Source organism: Hippopotamus amphibius, chromosome 4 (genome assembly GCF_030028045.1).
Source record: "Hippopotamus amphibius kiboko isolate mHipAmp2 chromosome 4, mHipAmp2.hap2, whole genome shotgun sequence".
Taxonomy (NCBI): domain Eukaryota; kingdom Metazoa; phylum Chordata; class Mammalia; order Artiodactyla; family Hippopotamidae; genus Hippopotamus; species Hippopotamus amphibius.
This window is the reverse complement of record NC_080189.1, coordinates 153,236,406-153,257,296: the sequence shown is the minus strand read 5'-3', so window position 1 is coordinate 153,257,296 and position 20,891 is coordinate 153,236,406. Positions and strand designations below refer to the sequence as shown.

The following is a 20,891-nucleotide window of genomic DNA, read 5'->3' as shown; positions in this document are numbered from 1 at the left end:
CAACATCTAGGTCAACAAGGCATACTTTTAAATATACTAATTTAATATTCTAGTAATATGTTATTGATTGAGCTTCTTTTCATGACCACACATCAATATGCCTGTTTACAAACTGAAATGAAGTTCCTAACTTGTGAAAACTTGTTAAAAAAGACTCTACTGCTTAGTTTTACTAAATTAGTATTTAATGACAACTAAGGAAAATTAATTGATGATTATACTCACAAAAAAATAATATTTTAATCTTAATAAGCTGGACTCTTCTTGTGGTTATAATTGATAACTTTTATCAGTAACACAATATTTTCTAAAAGTTTCAACACAATATGCAAAAAAAAAAAAAAGAAAAAAAAAAGAACTTGAAACAAACTGTGGCCATGATTTAACTAGACAGGATACTGAGACTCATAACTCTGGGAAATAAGGGGGGCAAAATTAAGTGGTATGACTAAAGTTTCTTAGGTTTATCGGTCTATTGCAATTAGTGGTACGGATTTTCTTTGCAACATGTTGGTGACTTTCTTACCTAGAGAGCATGCCCAGAGGTGTAACATTAAGTGATCCCATCAGCATTGCCAGGGCCATCCCTGGTGCTTCCCGTTCTATTACTTCTTTTGTGGCCTGTAATTAAAGATTAAATAGCAGACTGAGTGAAATTAATGAAAAATAAGGAAAGCAGAGTAGTAAAATTAACTTAAAAATAATTACAAACCATGCTATCTATAAACCATATTTTTTAGTTCTCCAACTATTTTTTTAAGGCATCAAGCTTCAATTCTTTGGGACCACTGAATAAAAGCTGAGGACCAGAATATCAAGGGAATTTTTATATTAGCAGACCTTTCTTACCCCTTACAACAAGATTTTGACAGAAATTTTGATAGAAATTTTGATAGAAATCTCATCTTGCCTAATAACCTAAATTTTAGAATTAAGCCTCAGATTGCTATAACAGCTTAATAGATTTTCATACAGTAAGAAATCTGGGTAGCTTTCTTTGTCTATTACTCTTGAAATAATTAGTCCCTAAAAACATATATATCTCCTAGCTCTATGATTTTATGATACAATAAATGGAACTCAAGAAATTATCAAGTCAACTTTCCCCATAAATTAGGTAGAAGAAAAACTCTAGATTTACCATTTCCATATCTTCAATATAAATTAACTGATTGTTTTAAAAAAGGATTAATGAAGTGATAGGCTTTAACTATAAAAGTTTTAAGATAGGGCATTCTTAAGACAAGTGTGGTTAAACCTGGAATAAGGTACTGAAGGAGGCAAGAAAATTTCATTTTCTAAAGGTCAGTCTATTAAAATAGGTATATATTTATCATAATGTGATGGTAAAGATATGCTTTAGGCTAAAGTTGGGAGTAAAACATATGATTTAATCCATTTCTAATCCTCTTTCTACATATGTAGTAGGTTACAATATTTGGGAGCAACATAGGAAGAAAGCTTGCAAAATAAAGTACTACAGTAAATAAGAAAGGCAAACAAAATAAAGTTATGGAAAAATACAGTGAAAGGTTGATATTTCAATATTTCATTAGAAGTAGAGTGATCATCCTAAATAAGATCATTGCTCTAGGCAAAATTTAGGTTGATAAATGTCTCTTCTAGCCTAATAACCTAAATTTTAAAATGAAGCCTCAGATTGTTATGTCAACAGATTTTCATAGAGTAAGAAATCTGGGCAAAGCAGTTAAAATGCACCAAGTATGTGTTACATGCCTGTTGATATTACAAATAAACTTTTAAGATGCCCTATAAATTAATCGCTTATAATTATATTGAATAAAGGATTACTGAAATTGATGTAATCTACTGGTTCACTGACTCTCAGCATAATGCAATATTTAACAATGTCAGAAATTTTAAAGGAAAACTAACACTACCATATGCTTTTCAATAAAACCTGTTTTAAAAATAAAGGGTCAGCAGAAAGGAGAAAAGGACATTCTTAAATTCCTAAATTTGGGAGTTAACTACTTTCATTAAAATATCAATACACAGCTAAAAATTGTCAAGCTAATATTATACAGAATCTATCCCGTATCTTCCAAATTCAATAAATCTGGTATCATTTTGAGAAAAGTAACACTATTTCCATGTTAAAATTGCTTTACTGAAGTTTACAATTTCTTAGGGACCTTAAAATCTTAGAGCCCTAAAAATCACAGAAGGGATGTTACTAAGAACAACTTTAAAAGAGCTCTTTGCACAGGGTTAATATTGATTTCATTATCTGTTTGAAAAAGTCATCTAAGCAATGTCTCACATTTAATGAATTTGGGGGTCCACACAAAGAAGATGTACTCCAAAGTATAGTAGCACACTTTATTTAAGGACAATGGAAGAAAATATCAACAGACAGCTGAGAGGAAGTCTTTCACTTAGATACTTCAAAGCACAGCATTTATCCATCCATACAATACTTATTAAGCACCTACTATGTACTAGGTAGTATTCTATGCAATAATGTTGCAGTAGTGAATAAAACTTATGAGAGTGTGTAAACTCACTCTTATTAGTTTCATGTACTCATCTAGACATGAAAAACTTTGTTGAAAAATTACATATGAGAATTACCTAAAAGAGATGCAATTCATTCATTATTCTAGATCCTCTAAAATATACCATTGGATTTGGCCAAACCACAGTGGTCTACCTGAAAAGGCTTATTCCACTTTTAAAAGAATTGTTTTACTGGGCTTTGCTTTTGTGGTATGCAACTGGATACAATTAAATGGCTCAGTGAAACTCATATTTATTTTAGCAAGTATCTGAGGCCACTGCTCACCACACTGTACTGAGGTCCTCTTTAGGAGGACATGTAGGAGAAACTTCCTCTTAAGCATTACAACTAGGAATGGGTACTCTTCTGTGACACCAATTTGTTTTAAAATTATGATGACTGTGAATCAAGTTACCCTTGAGAACAGAGACAAATTTATGAATTTTTTTTAGTAGGCTTACTGAACACAACCTCATTTCATCTTATTTTTCCTTACCTATTTTTCCACATTTATCTTATTGAAAGTTCTGATGTGTTTTATGTATTTGGCTAAACCATCTTAAATATTTTTAGTGTATTAGTAAATATATGGATGATAGATGGATGGATGAATGTATGTATTCTTATACAGAGGTCTTCATTTGTTTCCAAACATAATTTAGGGAGGACAGTTAATTCTTTCTGAAGACTTTCTAGAGAATGTTGGCCTACAGACATAAATCTTGTGCAGTATAGAACATAAGAGGAAAATATATATTGTGGTGATGCCACTAAAAGGTACTGGTGTTGACGGGGTGAGGGAGGAGGGAGACTCTCTCTAGGTCTAGACGTAAAGCAATCCTTTTGCTATATATTCCTAAATAATGTGCAAATATAGTCTTTCTTATATCTATATCAAATATGTCTTTTCCATAAAACATCAGAACCATTCTATTTACTTTTTACTTTCTCTTCCTCTGTTTGATGTAGCAAAAAGGTCATCATCTGTGAAGTCAGACAATACCACAACACAATTAAAGTCTGGAGAGTAACGACTGGATCTGTTGAAGCACCTACCACAGTGCCCAACATATAGAATGTGTACTCAATAAATATTTGTGGAATACAAGGAGTGAATAAATGAACCAATATAGGTTTGAAACCTGGCTTTATCACTTAGTTGCTCTGTGAATTAGAACACAACATTTAACCTCCCTGAGCTTCAGTGTACTTATGAATAAAATGGAGCTAATAATAAAGCATACCTACATTTTATAAGAATTCAGTGATGTAAGTACATCACTTAGCACAGAGTAGGCATTCAATACATGTCAATTTTCTCTATGCCTCTGCTTTCCAATTCTCACATCCTTGCAGTTTAGATTATACCAGTTAGAGAAGAGAAATAGTACAAAAATCCGAAACAAAACCTAGAAACAGTGGTTGAGAACTAAAGATGAGGGGAAAGGGAATACAGTGCGAGAACCTAAACATAAGAACACTGGCAAGTGGGGGACAGGAAGAAGAATACTGAAGTAATGGTACAAGCAGGGAACAAGCAGCCAAACGAAGTGGAAATTGGAAGATGGACAGAAGAGCAAGAGCTGGGTGAAAACAACTATAAACTGTAAATGGGGAGGCTCAACTAGAAGGCAAAGAGCAAGAAAATAAAAGTTAACTTCGAATAAAATGAGAAAAAACTGTCTAAATTATTAGCAAATCCAAAGAGAAGAGTGGTTATAACAAATGTAGCTTTATTCCTTCAATCATACATACTAGGACAACATGTATAGAGAAATGAAGGTTATCAGTACCTGTTAACAAGTAGATAACCAGCAATAATTATCAATGGATTATTCGTAATCAATGGCAAAAAAAAGCCATTAAAAGTTTGAAATCATTTTTTCTTGATCAGCTTCAGTTCTGTTTTCTGCTTTTTTCTTTTATAAATTACTAATTTGATTACCAAATTCTTTTTTTCCTTGAGCAATAGTAGAAATTTATAGTCTTACTTCAGATATAACCTTTTCTGGACTAGTAGATTCCAAAATAATGAGGTTTAATTGGATTTAGCTATATTCTTTAAGTAAGACAGTTTATTTTTAACTTCCAAATATTTTCTAAGCTTTGAAGGTTGCAATCTCCTGTGGAGAATCACTTATTGTGATCCTTTTATTTTACCCTTGACACTTTGAAGATAACATTAAAGTCAGAAAGACGCTTCAAAGACTGCTCAAGTTGCAAAAAAGGGTGTCATAAATAATGATTCTATAGCCCAGGGAATCTGTCAATGAAGTTCAGGTCCATTTTTAGCTTCATAGGAAAAACTACCTTAAAAAACATGATCGCTAACAGGCAATGATGTTTAGGACACACAATAGCTAAATAAAATGTGCAGAAATTTCTTGTATGCATGATGATCGTGAAAAATCACTCAGTATAGTGCTTTTACTTATTTTTATAGACATACTTTTATCAAAAGGCATTTGTGTATTAATATTTATATGCTTGTTACTTGACTATGTAGATTCAATACAGTTTCCTCCTAACAACTACTACAGTGCCCTCTGCTGATTAAATAATCTTAAATAACAGATTATCTTTGAAACACTATCTAATGGATACTAATAACCTTGTTAAGCTATCAAGGTGGGATATGATTAGAACAGTGGTTTTCAAACTTTAGTGTGCATCAGGATCTCCTAGAATCCTTGTTAAATGCTGATTGCTGGAGATTTTGATTCAGAATGTCTGGTTGAGGTCTCAAATTTTGCATTTCTAACAAGTTTCCAGGTCATGCTTGTGATGCTGGTCAGAGGACTACACTTTGAAAAACACACTGCAGACAGAAGGAATGAGGTAGATTAATGATAATGTGCACAACTTGTTCTAATATTCATAATCACCTTATATTCAACTTTATAAAACAGATCGAAATAAATGTGAGGATCCTTCATCAGAGCAAAATAATAGACCTAGTGAGGAGATAAATTAGGTAAAAACAGGCAGTTTAATGCCAGCCAATTAAACTTTCCTAATTCTATCCATTAATGCCAGCTAAGTACATTCTGACTCAAACATATAAATTTTATTTTACACTTTAAAATAAGGGTAGTCTTTAATTTCTTCTAATTAATTAAAAGCATTCATTTACAGATTTTGTTAATGTTATATTACTAATTACAAACACCTTTCAACCAATCATAACACATCAGTGCATCATAACAGTGTGACCATGTGGTTAAAGACTACTGTTACAAAGGAGAAGCTGCAACCAAGCAATGAAAATAGTTATTCCTGTTTTACTTGGGAGATGTGAACCTATTGATAATGTATTTCTTTTCTTGGAGCTTTAACCTTTTTAAATATTTACATATTTTTTCACTCCTGGAAGAAGCAGAAAGCTTTTCAAAATGGGGATATTCCATTTAGTTTTTCAGTTAAAGTTGTACAATATTTAAGTAAGATCTGGTTATGATGAAAGATCAAAGGAGACAGTATAATTATAGAGAAAAAGCAAAAAAAAATTAAAAATTTAAGTATTGCAGGCAATGTCATCTTCCATTCCATTCAACAAACATGTACTCTTCAGTAAGCATGAGATACTGAGTGAAGAGTCTACTGTTTCCATTGTTCATCTCAGTTCCCATAAGCACCACTGAGTTACTGTATCACCATGCTAGATAAGGTTCTAACGTTTAAAGATAAGTATTTCTCGTACAGCATGGCCCTTAAAGCAAGCCAACCAATTTATCTGGCTCAACCATAAGATTTACTTCAATGTTAGCCGTACAAATACATCACAGGTGATTAAAAGATTTCTAAGTGTTACTTTAACTATGAAAAATCTCACCCTATTTGCTAACACTGAGATCCCAACCCTTGTTAAATAACCAAGCTGAGTATATATAGAGCAGTGAGTACTCCTAAGCTTTACAATTTCTTTACACAGTGAGTACTTTTTCATATTATTTCCCTCATTTATCTAAATATTAATTTGATAGTAAAATTATCAAACAAAAAATCAGGGAACTCAAATGAGTGAATTATTTTTTATCATAGATTTTCACAAGAATAGCACTTATCTTTATGGTCTGCTTACAAATTGTGCTACCATATATATCATTCCAGGAGAAGGTGAGAGAATAGTAGTATTTCTATGGATTATTAGCATTTTTATACATCATTATACATTTATTCATTTTTGGCATTATGTGAAAAACAATAAAGTTCCTTATTGTAGGTTGTTGGTTACATGTCTTTTAATCTATAGAGGAGAAAATGTTACTCATTCACGTTTTTCAAAAGCTGATATATAGATACGGAAAAATATCCTGTTTCTCAAATTTGAAGAAAGATGAAGTAGAAAGATGATCCAATTTGAAATTGTACTGAAAGGCTAGTCAGTTAACTGGTGAATATATAACCCAGCCTCTTTACTCCAGCTACTTTGGAATTTTGTTTTTTTAATGTGGTTAGTGGTTTATAAGTAGAAACATAACAGCTACCTAAAAAAAATCTACACATTGGATTTCCACTTTATTAATGATCACAGATAATTACTTTGTTTACTTAAAGCAGTGTAAGTTTTTAATGTTCATATAACAACATAAGCTGTGCTTAAATATCTTAATAGAGAATAAAAGAAATAAGCTCCTACTTTGGGCTTATAAGTACTATTTGCAAATGACTCACTGCCAATTGATTTTAGAAAACCTAAAACTTTGCTATTTTGCCTTAAGATACAATAATTCTCACTGGTGGCCTCTTTAGAAAGTATTCACATTAGAAACATGTAATTATCATATCTGAAGTTCTCTTTCAAAAAAACTAGATTCTCACCAAAACAAGCACATGTGAGAAAGTGAGAGGAAGAAGAAACAGGTAAGGTAAAGGAAGCAGAATAAGTAGAAGAACTGCTAAGGAAAGAGAAAAACCAAAACAGCTCATTCCTACTTTAAATATTATTATAAGGTGTTGCATTTTGTCTTCTCGTAACCACCCCCAGTTTTAAAATTACTGGCCAATTGGGAAAGATGGAAATGAGTACAGTACTTCCTAAAAGCAAAGAAATCCAATATTGCTGTTGTCTTGAGATAAGCTAACTTAATAGAAGTTTCAATAGTAAAGATGAGAAAAAAATGTATACACATAAGTATCTGAAGGCTATGACATGCTGTAGCTTGAGTTAAATAACTTGTTCTCTTACAGTTTTGCTCATGTAAAGATGAATTTTAAAGCTACTAACCTCTCACTTTATGATCAGGCTTTTTATTCATCACCTATAACCAGACAGTCCTTTATTATTCACACACTAAGTAAAGAGCAGCTTTTGTTCTTATGACTCCAGAAATTTCTCTCTCTCAGTTTTCCATTGGTAAAAAGGGGTAATGATATTTGATATCCTTCTTATGAAACTAAAGTGTTAACACTATAAAGCAATTTTAGTTAACTAGAAGGATGTCACAATATTTATAATGCTAGTATGATAACACTATATACAACAAATTTATAAATGTGAAAAAGTTCTCTTACTACACTGGAGAGCTAAACATGAATACTATTATTTAACGACATAATTTAATAATAGGAGAAATATTCACACCAGAAGGTTTTATTTATGGTGCCTTTCTTATAAAACATCTATAGATATTCTCTGTTTAAACAAAACATATTCCTATATTACATAATACAGAGGAGACATATTTTATTATCTTTTTGTAAGTGAAGAAATAGACACTAACAAATTCTATGAATAATATAAAGCCACACAGTAAATCAATAAAAATTAGGCCTATAGACTCCAATTCTGATATTAATCCATTACATCTATGATGTTTTTTTCAGTTTACAAGGCACTACACTCTATTCAGACATAGGAAGGATCTTTGTACTTTGCTTAAATGCGAAGGACATAAAAATGCTCAGTATCATTCCTAACACATAGCAAGTGCTTAACAAATTGTTGAATACTATGATTTGTACTAAAACACAAATCTAAAGTCACCTATGTCGTACAAGTTGCTGTTATGGACTACAGTGAAAGCTATTGTGGAAATTGAATAGTTGTATCAGAAGCAATACAGAATAGAAGTTATGGGCATGTTTGTTTTTGAATGTGTGTGCATTACCAGAAGATGTTTGAAGAATGCAATATGCCAGCAAGAATCTTGAAAACTTAATGAAGATTTATCAAGAAACAGCAGTTTTGGAGATACCAATTACCAGGAATGTAGCCTTGGACATTACCATAAAACCTCCAAAGTAAACTGGGAAAAGAAAGTGAGAAGATTATAAATATATTTTGAAGAAAAAAGAACTAACAACACCTCTTGCATTTATGCTTTCACCTAAGTCCAATGGAAAACAGCAATGTAATTATACACTTAAGCAAAGATGAAAAAACATAAGCAAGTATCCATAACTACTTGTGGTAAATAAATCATTCAAATTGGTAAGTCAAATAAGTTTATGTAATTTTAAAAATTTCCATAACAACCATACATTACAAATTAAGGCTATAAAAATAACATCAGCCTGACAAGAAGTCAGGATGGACTAGACCCAGGATGCTGTAAAATAGGGGAACATGAACAGGCAATGTTCGACTCCACTCAAGTTAATGCTCTGCTGCTCATACTAAATAGAGTGGTCTTATCATAATCATTTAAAATCAACTATTATTATACTTCATAGTAGAAAAATATACTTTATAAGAGTCTCTCAAAAAAAAGAATGAAAAATAAAAAATAATTCAGTGAGTTACAATCTGGAAGACATATAAAAGGAAGAAAAGGTTATTTATTAAATAAAATTGATATAATCAGATGAAAGAAAATCTTTACCTTTATTATAATGAAAGAAAAATCTCTTAACAAGGACTTAAAAATAATGAGAGGACCAATTTTTAAAAACTGTTCTAAAAATAAGTGCAGCTATCCTTTGCCAATGAAAAAGGTAAAACTATAGGAATGCAAAAAAGATCATAAAAATAAAAACTTCTTAAAAAGTTACATAACAGCTCTTATATACATTCTAATATGAAAGATAAAAGAAATATTTTATTCTATAATTATGAGATTCCTCCAAGAAATCATAACTCACATATTTGTGTGTGTGTATGCCTTTCTGTACACAAACAGGTATACACACACACACACACACACATATATATTTCTGGTATGGAACTTAGGGTTGATATCTCAGAATCAGGATCTATAATTTAAGCTCTGAAGAGCCCAAACTTTTTTCAGAATATCCAGACTGTGGTGCTTAGAATAAGGTAGTTCACTATCCAAATAAAGCCTATGTTGCCTTCAAGTCTGAGATTTAGAAGTCAAAATAGAATCCATCCTTGAACAAAATAATTATACTTCATAAAACTGAGCATAAGCATGTGTGTGTACACACAAGTACATGTCTTAGGGTTGGCGCTGAGTTCTTTAGGTTAGGGCTACAGGCAACTGAATAGTTGACTGGTGGGAGTGGGGAGGAAGAAGTTGGTTGTATGTACCACCACTAAACAAATCCCATTACCTAGTCAGAATGAGCAGAAATGATCATACTAACATGCAGACAACATACACAAAAATATACACACACACTCCTGAGACTGCTCATTTACAACACTGTCTCTTTCAATGTTACCTTGATGTTCGTTTTAGCCCAATTATATGCTTTAGAAAGTTTAAGTGTAGCTCAGGATATGCTAGGCCCAAACTAAATTCACAAGAATCAACAAAGAAAGGATATAAAAAATTCAGGTTTCTAAAACAAAGCTGAAAGATTTTGTAACCAGATAGGTAACTATGAACAGAGTAATTCAGATCTTCTCTTCACATAATAAAAAATAAGTATCCAAGAGCAGAAGGTAACCAAAGCAGGAACGTTAAGTGGGGCAGGTGGAAGTTGATATTTTGCTCAATCAATACTGTAGGAAGGGCAGACTTCTATACCTAACCAAGTTTGTTTCTAGAGAAAGGACAGAAAACAAATAGGTAGGGATGTGAAAAGTGGTAACATTAGACTCTGTCGTGTCCTGGTTTCCCAGATTAGTCTTTCTTTTTCCCTCCTTTTTTTTTAAGTAATTAATTAATTTATGTATTGGCTGCATTGGGTCTTCGTTGCTGCATGTGGGCTTTCTCTAGTCGTGGCAAGTGGGGGCTACTCTTCATTGCAGTGTGTGGGCTTCTCATTGTGGTGGCTTCTCTTGTTGCAGAGCACATGCTCTAGGTGTGCGGGCTTTAGTAGTTGTAGCACGTGGGCTCAATATTTGTGGCTCATGGGCTCTAGAGTGAAGGCTCAGTGGTTGTGGTGCATGGGTTTAGTTGCTCCATGGCATGTGGGATCTTCCCAAACCAGGGATCAAACCTGTGTTCCCTGCATTGGCACGCAGATTCTTAACCACTGCCCCACCAGGGAAGTCCCCACCTTCCTCTTTTTTTAACACAAGTTTCCCAGAAATTATCAGACTTTTGTAATTTTCTGTGAATTATTTTCAGATACCACCACCTCTGTAAATTCTCTATTTTTTTTAAAGCTTTTCATGTTACAACTTTATGTAACATAAAGCTTTTTATGATGAGCCCACTTAAGGAATATTCCCCTTAATCTTCCTGACCTGTCTCTGATCTCCAGGAGCAATGACAAGAAAACATCAAAGAGAAAGAGTAGTTGTTCAAACTTGGAAGAAGTCAGAAAAAAAGAATTATAGTATTCATTTCCAGCATCTCAAAATAAATAAGGCCTAAATCAATCAGGGCAAATGGAGATTTACTCTTAAAGTTATTGATAGAAGTGGAGATTAGATCTGAGTTGCTCCTGTGTCATTGGCAGAGGAAGGTTATGAAGCTAAATAAATAATAATTAATAGAAATCCAAAACATTATCTGTTAAAAGCAATAAAGACTATTTAAAGCAAGGGACACACTCCTGGGCATATATCCGGAAAAGACAGAAACTCTAATTTGAAGAGATACATGAATCCCAATGTTCATGGCAGCACTATTTACAATAGCCATGACATGCAAGCAACCTAAATGTCCAACGACAGAGGAATGGATAAAGATGTGGGGCATGTGTGTGTACACATACATACATTATGAAATATTACTCTGCCATAAAAAAGAATGAAATATGGATAGACCTAGAGATTATCATACTAAGTGAAGTAAGTAGGATAAAGAACGACAAATATCATGATATCACTTATATGTGCAATCTAAAAAAAATGATACAAATGAACTTATTTACAAAACAGAAATAGACTCACAGATATATTGATAGAAAACAAACTTATGGTTACCAAAGGGGAAAGGAGGGGTATAAATTAGGAATTTGGGATTAACAGATACAGACTACTATATATAAAATAAACAAACAACACATTTCTATTTTGTATGGCACAGGGAGTTATATTCAATATCTTGTAATAACCTATAAAGGAAAGGAATCTGAAAAAGAATAGATATGTATACATATATATATATAACTGAATCACTTTGCTGTATACCCAAAATACTGTAAATCAACTGTACTTCAATAAAAAAATTTAAAAAAATAAAGCAAGGGACAAATGATATGATATGATACAATCATTATCATAATTGAAAAGTAACCTCAAAATTAGTTTTTACTTCACAGCAATATGAGACACTATACTGTTTTAAATCTAACATGATATATTCTGGGCATATATCTTTACAGATAAAGGGACACTGCTTTTGGTTAACTATGGATAACTGACATTAGTCTCAAAAATGAGAGTTTTCAATGCTGGCATATTAAGATCATTCTAAGGATTCCTCTCAAGATTTTTCAGTTTTTCAACTAAATAAAGCAGCAAAATTATTATAAGTGAGAAGCAAATTATGATGTGGGAGAAGCATAGCTTTTAATATATTATTCCAGGCAACACATTACTTGGAAACTGCTTTATTCCTCTATAAAATGAATGTCTTTTATATTATTACATTTAGGTTTTTGATACAGTGCGCATTGCCCTATGAGAAGATATTAATAATTTATATGCCAAACAACAACGCTCTTTTCATCTAAACCTTGCCAATTCTAGGCAATCTCAGTTTTAAATAGTTACTTAACTGATGTGTACAAAGCAACAGAATATTTTAAAAGTTTACATTTCTTACCAGTTATGAGTACATATTTAAAACTAAGGTGCTTCTTTTCCCTTGCAAATGGCCTGTATATATCCTCTGCCTGCTATTCTACTGGTTGCCATGTTATTCCTATTTAATATTTATAAAACAATATATTAAAATATTAAACCTTTGGCATTTAAATCTATTGCAAATATTAATTTTAAGTTGACATTTGTTACACTTTTTACTCAGTTGACATTTCCATTAAGAGGTTTCAAATGCTTATACAAGGGGTTCTATTAGTATTTTTATTATATTTTCTGGGCTCAAGTCTCACCTGGAAACTTTTCTCTAACCTAGAGATCAGAAAAATAACATCCTATTTTTTAAATCATAAGTTTGTAGTTTTTAATGTTTAAATATTTAATCTGTCTGTAGTTTAATTTTGTACTGCATGATCAATCTTCTCCACTAAAATGGATAGCCAATTTTCTCAAAACCTTTTATTGAATGACCCTTCTTTCCTCCAGTGTCTTGATATATCATATTTATATTATGCTAAATTCTATTTATACATAGGTATGTTAATGAAATATCATTTGGTTGCATTTATCTCTGAGTTTACTTTTCTGTAATCACTGTGCATTATATTCTGTTATTTTACTTGAGAAAAATCACTAGCTGTTTTCATACATTTGCTATTTTAGAATGAAATTTTAGAATGAAAATTTCCCCCAAAATTTCAGTGGGAATTATATCACATGTATTAATGAACTTAAGGTAAATAGGTAAGTTACACAAAATATTACAAAAATATTTTCACAAAAATATTTGCATCTAAGAACATGGCATGACTTTCTAATCACTCAAGCTATATTTTACGTTTTCTTTTTTCAGGTCTGTCTGGCAAATGGCTTAAGTTTATTCTTAGGCATTATGAAATTTCCTTTTTTCTGCTATTGCAAATGAACTCTTTTTCCAAAATGTTTACTAGTGGGTTGTTTCTAGTTTAAGTAATATCAGCATAGATGTTTATAAAATACTCATATTCAGCTGCCATCCTGAACTTTTCTTGCCTCTAATACCTTTTCAACCGATTCTTTGGGGTTTTCATATCCATAAATAAAGCGCTTATAGCTTTAAGAAAAATTCATTTTAGAGTTCTTCATTTTCAAAAACATTAATAGTGCTCTGTTATCAAAAGCTAATTCTCTAGGTCACAAAGAGACAACTGGCTTAACTACCATCTCAGATAGCAATCAATGCATCTTTGAAGTGATGCTATTATGGGTGACTATGGGGAACTTTCTGACTCACTGAGTCCTTTATTCTTTTTAGGGATGGATACACAAACAAAATTAAAACACAATGATCTTCCCACCTAGAGATCTGGGAACACTATTAATTCCATGTCAGACAATTTCCTTATTATTCATAGAGATGCAATATTTTAACCTCTTTCTTCCTTTCCTTTCTCAACTTGTGCTTTCAGTATACACACACACACACACACACACACCTCTCTTATTTTTCCTTCCTGAACTGCAAACCACCTTATTCATGACTAAATGTATGAATTTCGTAAAAAATAAAAATAAAGTAAAAATAGCAAAATTCTGAAACAACAAAAAGGAAGACCTAAGTTCTAAGTTAAAATTAAAACAAGGGGCCAATGCCATTAAACTTCATCTAAACTGCTACCAATTTTCCTACATATTCTCCATAAAGATTCCAATCAATTTTCAACTAATGATATCTGGTTCAAGCACTATAGATACATTTGAATGTTATTTTGAATTCAATTTTAATTACTAAGATTGAATTCTATTATTTTTCTTCATTGCACACATTTTGTATGTCAGGAACACACATAGGTTTTTGAAAGGGGGCTCAGGAAACTACTGTGCAATCTCCTAGTTCGTCAAAAAGTGTTATAAATTCTTTTTTTTTAAAGGACTTTTATTGAGCTATAATTGACATACAATAAACTGCATATATTTAAAGTGTACAATTTGATTTTTTTTCTTATTAGTAATACATATATGGCAATCCCAATCTCCCAATTCATCCACGCCAACCCACCCCCTGCTTTCCACCCTTGGTGTCCATATGTTTGTTTGCTACATCTGTGTCTCTATTTTCTTCCTTGCAAACCAGTTGATCTGTACCATTTTTCTAGATTCTGCATATATGCATTATTATACAATATTTGTTTTTCTCTTTTTGACTTACTTCACTCTACATGACAGTCTCTAGGTCCATCCATGTCTCTACAAATGTCCCAATTTCGTTCCTTTTTATGGCTGACTAACATTCCACTGTATATGTGTACCACATCTTCTTTATCCATTCATCTGTTGATGGATATTTAGGTTGCTTCCATGACCTGGCTATTGTAAACAGTGCTGCAATGAACAATGGTGTGCATGTGTCTTTTTAAATTACGGTTTTCTCCGGGTATACGCCCAGTAGTGGGATTGCTGGGTCATATGGAAAAAGTGTTATAAATTCTACCCTGAGAGAGTAACCTACCTTTCCTACCCTCACCTACATTTAGGTTTTCAGTATCTTTTGTTTGCATATTCCAATAACCTCCTAATTGGTGTTGTAGCTAAGTTTACTCCCATTTAACCCATTCTTTATTCTGCTGCGAAAGTGGTCTCCCTAAAAAGTAAATTTCATTAAATTCATTGCTGTTTAACATCTTAAAAAAATAAACTTCATTTCCTACTAGAAAGAATTCAAATGCCTTTTTTTATGACATAGAGAGCCTTCATCAGTTGACTCTACCCCTCTCCAGGTTCTTTCTTGCCACTGCCTCCTCAAAACCCATTCTGCAGTGAGACTGACCTATTGGCAGACTTATGATTTCAGCATTGTGCCTTTATTGTAGAATTAACCAATTCTTTATAGTAGATTATTAAATACTGGCATATTTATATAATGGTAATAAGATCTAACAAACAACTACATGCAACAGTATAAATCAATTTTACAAATACAATGTTAAGCAAAAGAATCCAGACACAAAAGATTACATACCAGACAATTTCAATTATATAATGATTAGTACAAACCTAGAAAAGCTATGATGCTAAAAGTCAGAACTGTAGTTACTCTCAAGGGTTGGGTTGTGATGAAAAGGGGGCACAAGAGAATCTTTTGGGACTGATGATATTCTGGTTTCTTACACAACACTGTAAATCAACTATACTTCAATTAAAAAAATAAAATATTAAGAAACTAAAAAAGATTATTCTGGTTTCTTGATCTGAATGCTGGTTACATGGGTATGCTCATTTTTTGCAAATCCATGAAATTGTAACTATACTATTTGTGTACTTTTTGTATATTTAAGTAAAAGGTAAAATAAGAATGGTTCTAGTATCACTTTTTTGAAAATTTTCCTAAGTCCCTCAGATAAAATTTACCTTACACATACACCAACGTTATACTGATGATCATGTTACATTTTGTTTATCCAATTCTTTCCTGAGTATTAAGATCATAAATTTCTATAATGAATTTCCCTGAATATTAAGATTATAACTTTCTATGCATGTATCCCCATGCCACAGCACAGTGCCTGGCAGTGAGTACTCACTAATATTATGTAAATAAAAGTTTCTCAATTTATGCACTATTAACATTTGGGGCCAGAGAATTCTTTGTCGTGGGGACTGTCCAGTGCATTGGAAGATGTTTAGCAGCATTCCTGGCCTCTAATCACCCAATGTCAGTAACATCCCTCCAGCTGGGACAACCAAAATGTCACCAAGCATTAGCTGTACCCTGGGCACCAAAATGCCCCTGCTTGACAATCACCTATATAAAAAAATGTTTCTGTCGAAAAATACAAGCCATGTGTTTTTCTGCATGGCTTGCAGGGATCTTAGTTCTCTCACCAAGTGTTGAACCCAGGCTACTGCGGTGAAAGCAGTGGACCACCAGTGAATTCCCAAGCCAAGTGTTAAACAATTCACTTACCAAAAAACTTTTGGCATTGCATTCTTTGCTTGCTGGGGGCAACTAAAAAAGTAGGCTCTTTTACTAGAGGGGAAGTTAAGCTCTGTCAGGAAAAGTTTATAAAATGCCTTAAATGTCTACATAATCAAATGTAATTCATGTTAATTACATGCTAGGATATTGTTTTCCTTTGGAATTCTATGCAGAAAAATGAGTTTGCCAAGCAAAATAATTGTGTAAATAGGACTGTATATTGTGGTGTTTTAAAAAATGACTGCTAATAGTAGCTATATGTATTCAATATTCTAACTATAAATTATTTTGCAAGGTTTGTATATTTGAATGGACCATTAATTCTAAAATATTAAGGTTCATAATTTTCTATCCATAAAATATTTAATGTGGATATTCCATAAGAAAAGAATACTTAGAAAATACTGTCCATCAGCTATGAAAAGAAAACTTTATCAAGGGCATAACTAGCTTATTAGAAAATAATGTGTTTGCACTTTATAAACTGCATGTCTTTGATTCAGGATGTGTTTTGAACTTGACCTCTGCTGCAAGATGGTGAGTAGTGAAATAATTGAGTACTATTATGCTAATGGAGTTTGAGAAAAGAGAAAATGAATTGGTTTGTATTTATCTGTCAAAATGATATAGTTAAAGTATAAATCTGACTCTGCAAAAATTATTTCCTGACAAGCAATTAGGATCAGTCTTCAAGAACAGGCTGCTGAGCCAAAACTGAATATAGAAAGCAGACAGTTAATAAAAGAATCAAAACTGGAAAAATACAAGAAAAATGTTTAATCTCATTAGTCTACAATATGCCAATAAAGGCATACAATTTTCACCTTTCAAATTAGTAAGATTAAAAATGATAATGGATGTGTACTTTCATAAACTGATAGTATGAATATATGAATTTGTGCATATTCTAGAGGGAAATTTGGCAGACTTAACAATCTTGACTGTTATTCTATTTTAAGGAAATATTTCTAAAGTGGTTGTTTATGATAGGAAATAAGAAAGGAACTAAATGATCAATGACAGGGAAATTAAATTACTCATAGTTTGTTTATACTCTGTAGTGATTGCCACATCCCCCCCTCCTTTTTTTTGTAGAACACTTATAAAACGGAAAAAAGCTTACTTTATAAGAAAATGAGAGTGATTAAGAACAAGGGCTCTGGAGTCAAGCCTACCTTGTTCAAATTCTAATTCTATTATCTTCTACTATGTGATGTGGGTTAACTTATTTATTAATGATTTAATGTTTCTAAATCTAATTTTCTTGTCTGTAAAGTGGTACTTCTTGTGTATGTTTGCTGTAAGGATTAAATAAGACATTACATAAAGTATTTATCACAATGCCTGGCACAAAGTAAGTGCACAATAAGTTTTAGTAGTTATGATATCACTTGGGATGATGTTATTAAGAAACCCAAGATATAAACCTTAATATATGATGGATTCCCTATTGTGCAACTTAATCAATTAGTCCTAGCTAATAATTATATGTTGAGATTATTGGTGGTTTTTATTTACTTCATTTTGTTTTTCTGTATTTCCCAAATTATTTTTTTTGGAAAAAGCAAGAAAATCAAAATATATTTAGAAATCTATATTCAGAAAAAATATTTAAAGCTATTAATAAAAGGCGTTTAAGTCATAAAACATCTGTCTTTTCTTTATCTTAAATGACTGCATATTTTTCAGTTACAATCTCAGCTTTAATACTATGTCTTAATAAAAAGGTCACCATTTTTATGCTCTTATTAAACACCTATAATATGCAAAATACTGTGGTCCTAATATTCTAACACAAACCAGGAATTATGGAAAATTGAAGACAGATTTCCTGGTTAATAAAATAGGAGCTTTCTGCAGATGGTCTTAAGTTTTATTTTTAGTTACTAATCATCATGAGAAATAGGACATCTAAAATGGCTTTTGCCTTTTACCCTTCTCTCAAGATCAATCATAATTTTGACCAGAGGGCATCCAGTTGGGGAATGAGAAAATTTAATTTATAAGAGATATTTTCTTTCAGAATATTTGCTCGAGATCTATATAAGGAGATTATTACCTCCCATTGCACAGTGAGTACACACCTACTATTGTAATCTGGTTAAACCAAAGAAAAATTGATTTCTGAACATCTAAGATGTTTTTATGCTGCTAATATGAATAGAAAATAATCTCAATTTTTTCATAAGTAATAAATATTACAAGAAATCTAAAAGCATTCAGACATAAATACAAAAAGTTTAGAGTGGTTTGTATTTTATAAACATCCAAATATCTAACTAATGAACTTCTCAAGTATTGATTTTGATGTTCATGTAATAAAATACTGTTAAATATACATGAAGAAGCTTTGTATCAAACAGTTTCTGTATTCAAGGCAACTGACTTTTCCCTCAATGATCTCTCTCACGCCACTGGATCTCTTGTGCCACACGTGTAATATGTTAAGTTATTGGCAACAACACTGAAATATTTGATGCAGGAGACAAAGGGGAGAAAAAGAGATTAGGTTTCAGAGACCAGTTATTAGTGCTTGCTATTGTCATTGCCTATACTTATTTTATGGAGGAATGAAACTTCCTCCATAAAATGTTCATGTAAGGAAGCTGTATCTTCCTTTGCAAGGAATTCAATATGATCTACTGCTCTTCAGGAGAGAAAGGGAAAAAAAGAAAAATTACATGACAACTTGTTTGTTAGGAGTAGCTGCCTACAAAGAATCTCCTGATTGCAAAGAAATTTAGAGGATCTTATTAAATATAAAAAGTACTTGAAGACTAATAAAGGTATGACAGAAATACTGCCTTTTCAGGTTAACCTTTACCAAAAAGAAGTACATTATACAACTCTACTTCCAATTGAGCTTTCCTCAAAATAAAAACAGAAGTTCAGATGTCACAAGAAAAAGTATATTTATAACTAATAAAACAAGTTGAATAAAATGATGTTACTCATATTTTCCTTTATCCCAGTTCTTATACGTTAAAATACCTAAATATATTTTTCATTAAATGTTTTTCAGAATGAACAGAAGAAAAACAAAATCTTTTAAAATTATTCATCATTGTTAAAACAAAGTTAAATCTGGATGTAATTTCTATTTTAGTGCTTTTCTCCTGACATGAGAACTTTGATCTTCCCATAGCTGTGTTGTCAAAATAAATATTTTTAGTAGGACATCAGGGGATGGGAGGAAAAATAGGTTAAAACTTATTTGAAGTGTTGCACTTTAAAGAGATTAAAGGAATCACTGTGAAGTACTGCCCAATAGGAATGAAGCTAATTATTCTCAAGTTTGGAGGCACACATCAAGATAGGGAGGACAAATAAATTCCTAGTTCAAATGACTAATTAACCAAATCCATAATAAAAACCAGCGAATATAACTGAACCTTCTGACACCAGGAATTCACGTAAGCTTTAGTTGATAGTGAGAATAAACTACTGAACCTTTTCAGTATTAGTATATAGTTGTACCTCAGGGGGGAAAATCTCTCATTGAGCTTAGAATTACATTTAAGAACAACCTTTTCAACATTAATTATCTATTTATCTCTAGCCATTCTCTATTCTTCCACTATAAAACCAATAAACTTGGTTTTAGATAATGCTGTTTATTAACAGCTACCAATGAAATCACTAATCTGTCACTGAATGCTCTAGGTTTTAAAATTAAAGAGATTCTTATTGGCATTTAAACTATTAGCAGAATCCTTCAGCTGTGACAAGGCATTAATATAGAAGACATTCTTTTTCCTGAATCAATAATGCTTAGAAGAGGTGAAAGGATTCCCTCATATATAATCACTCTGACTCTGAACATTTTCCCTGAAGAATGAGAAGAAAATAACAAACTTTTGTGGATGATATTAGAAATGTATTTTTTTTGCTAAACGGCTTTTCTCCACTTTTGGAATGTAAGTACCTTGAGAGTAAGGCCTTATCTTTGTGTTACAGACACCTAACAGACTATATTGCACAGAGTAAGCCTTTTTCAATAGATTCTGAGAGAATTATTGGATGTATTGAGTTAACTTCTCTCCTATGCATATGGAATAGTACTAGTTTATCCACCACCCTTGGGAGAACTGAGAAGATAGTCACTCAAAGCATTTTCTGTGTTTGATACTTTAGATGAGGAACCTTGGCTAAGAAAGGCTGGATATAGTATATGAAAACACCAAGAAACTGCTGAGTTAACAAGTGAAAACATTATCACCTAAAGGACTGAAAGTCTTCTTTCCTAAACCTATTATTACTGCATATTTAAGTACTCCAGTTTTAAAACCCTT

General features: G+C 32.0%; 1 protein-coding gene across 8 annotated transcripts in view; it reads right to left on the bottom strand.

The window, feature by feature from the left end:
• GPHN (gephyrin) overlaps positions 1–20,891 on the bottom strand; it is a 596,826-nt gene that overhangs the window by 281,052 nt on the left and 294,883 nt on the right. For all 8 annotated transcript variants that reach the window (XM_057732172.1, XM_057732168.1, XM_057732171.1 and 5 more), the window contains one exon: positions 527–621. In XM_057732172.1, the coding sequence (XP_057588155.1) occupies positions 527–621 (95 nt within the window). The remainder of the gene's footprint in view (positions 1–526; positions 622–20,891) is intronic.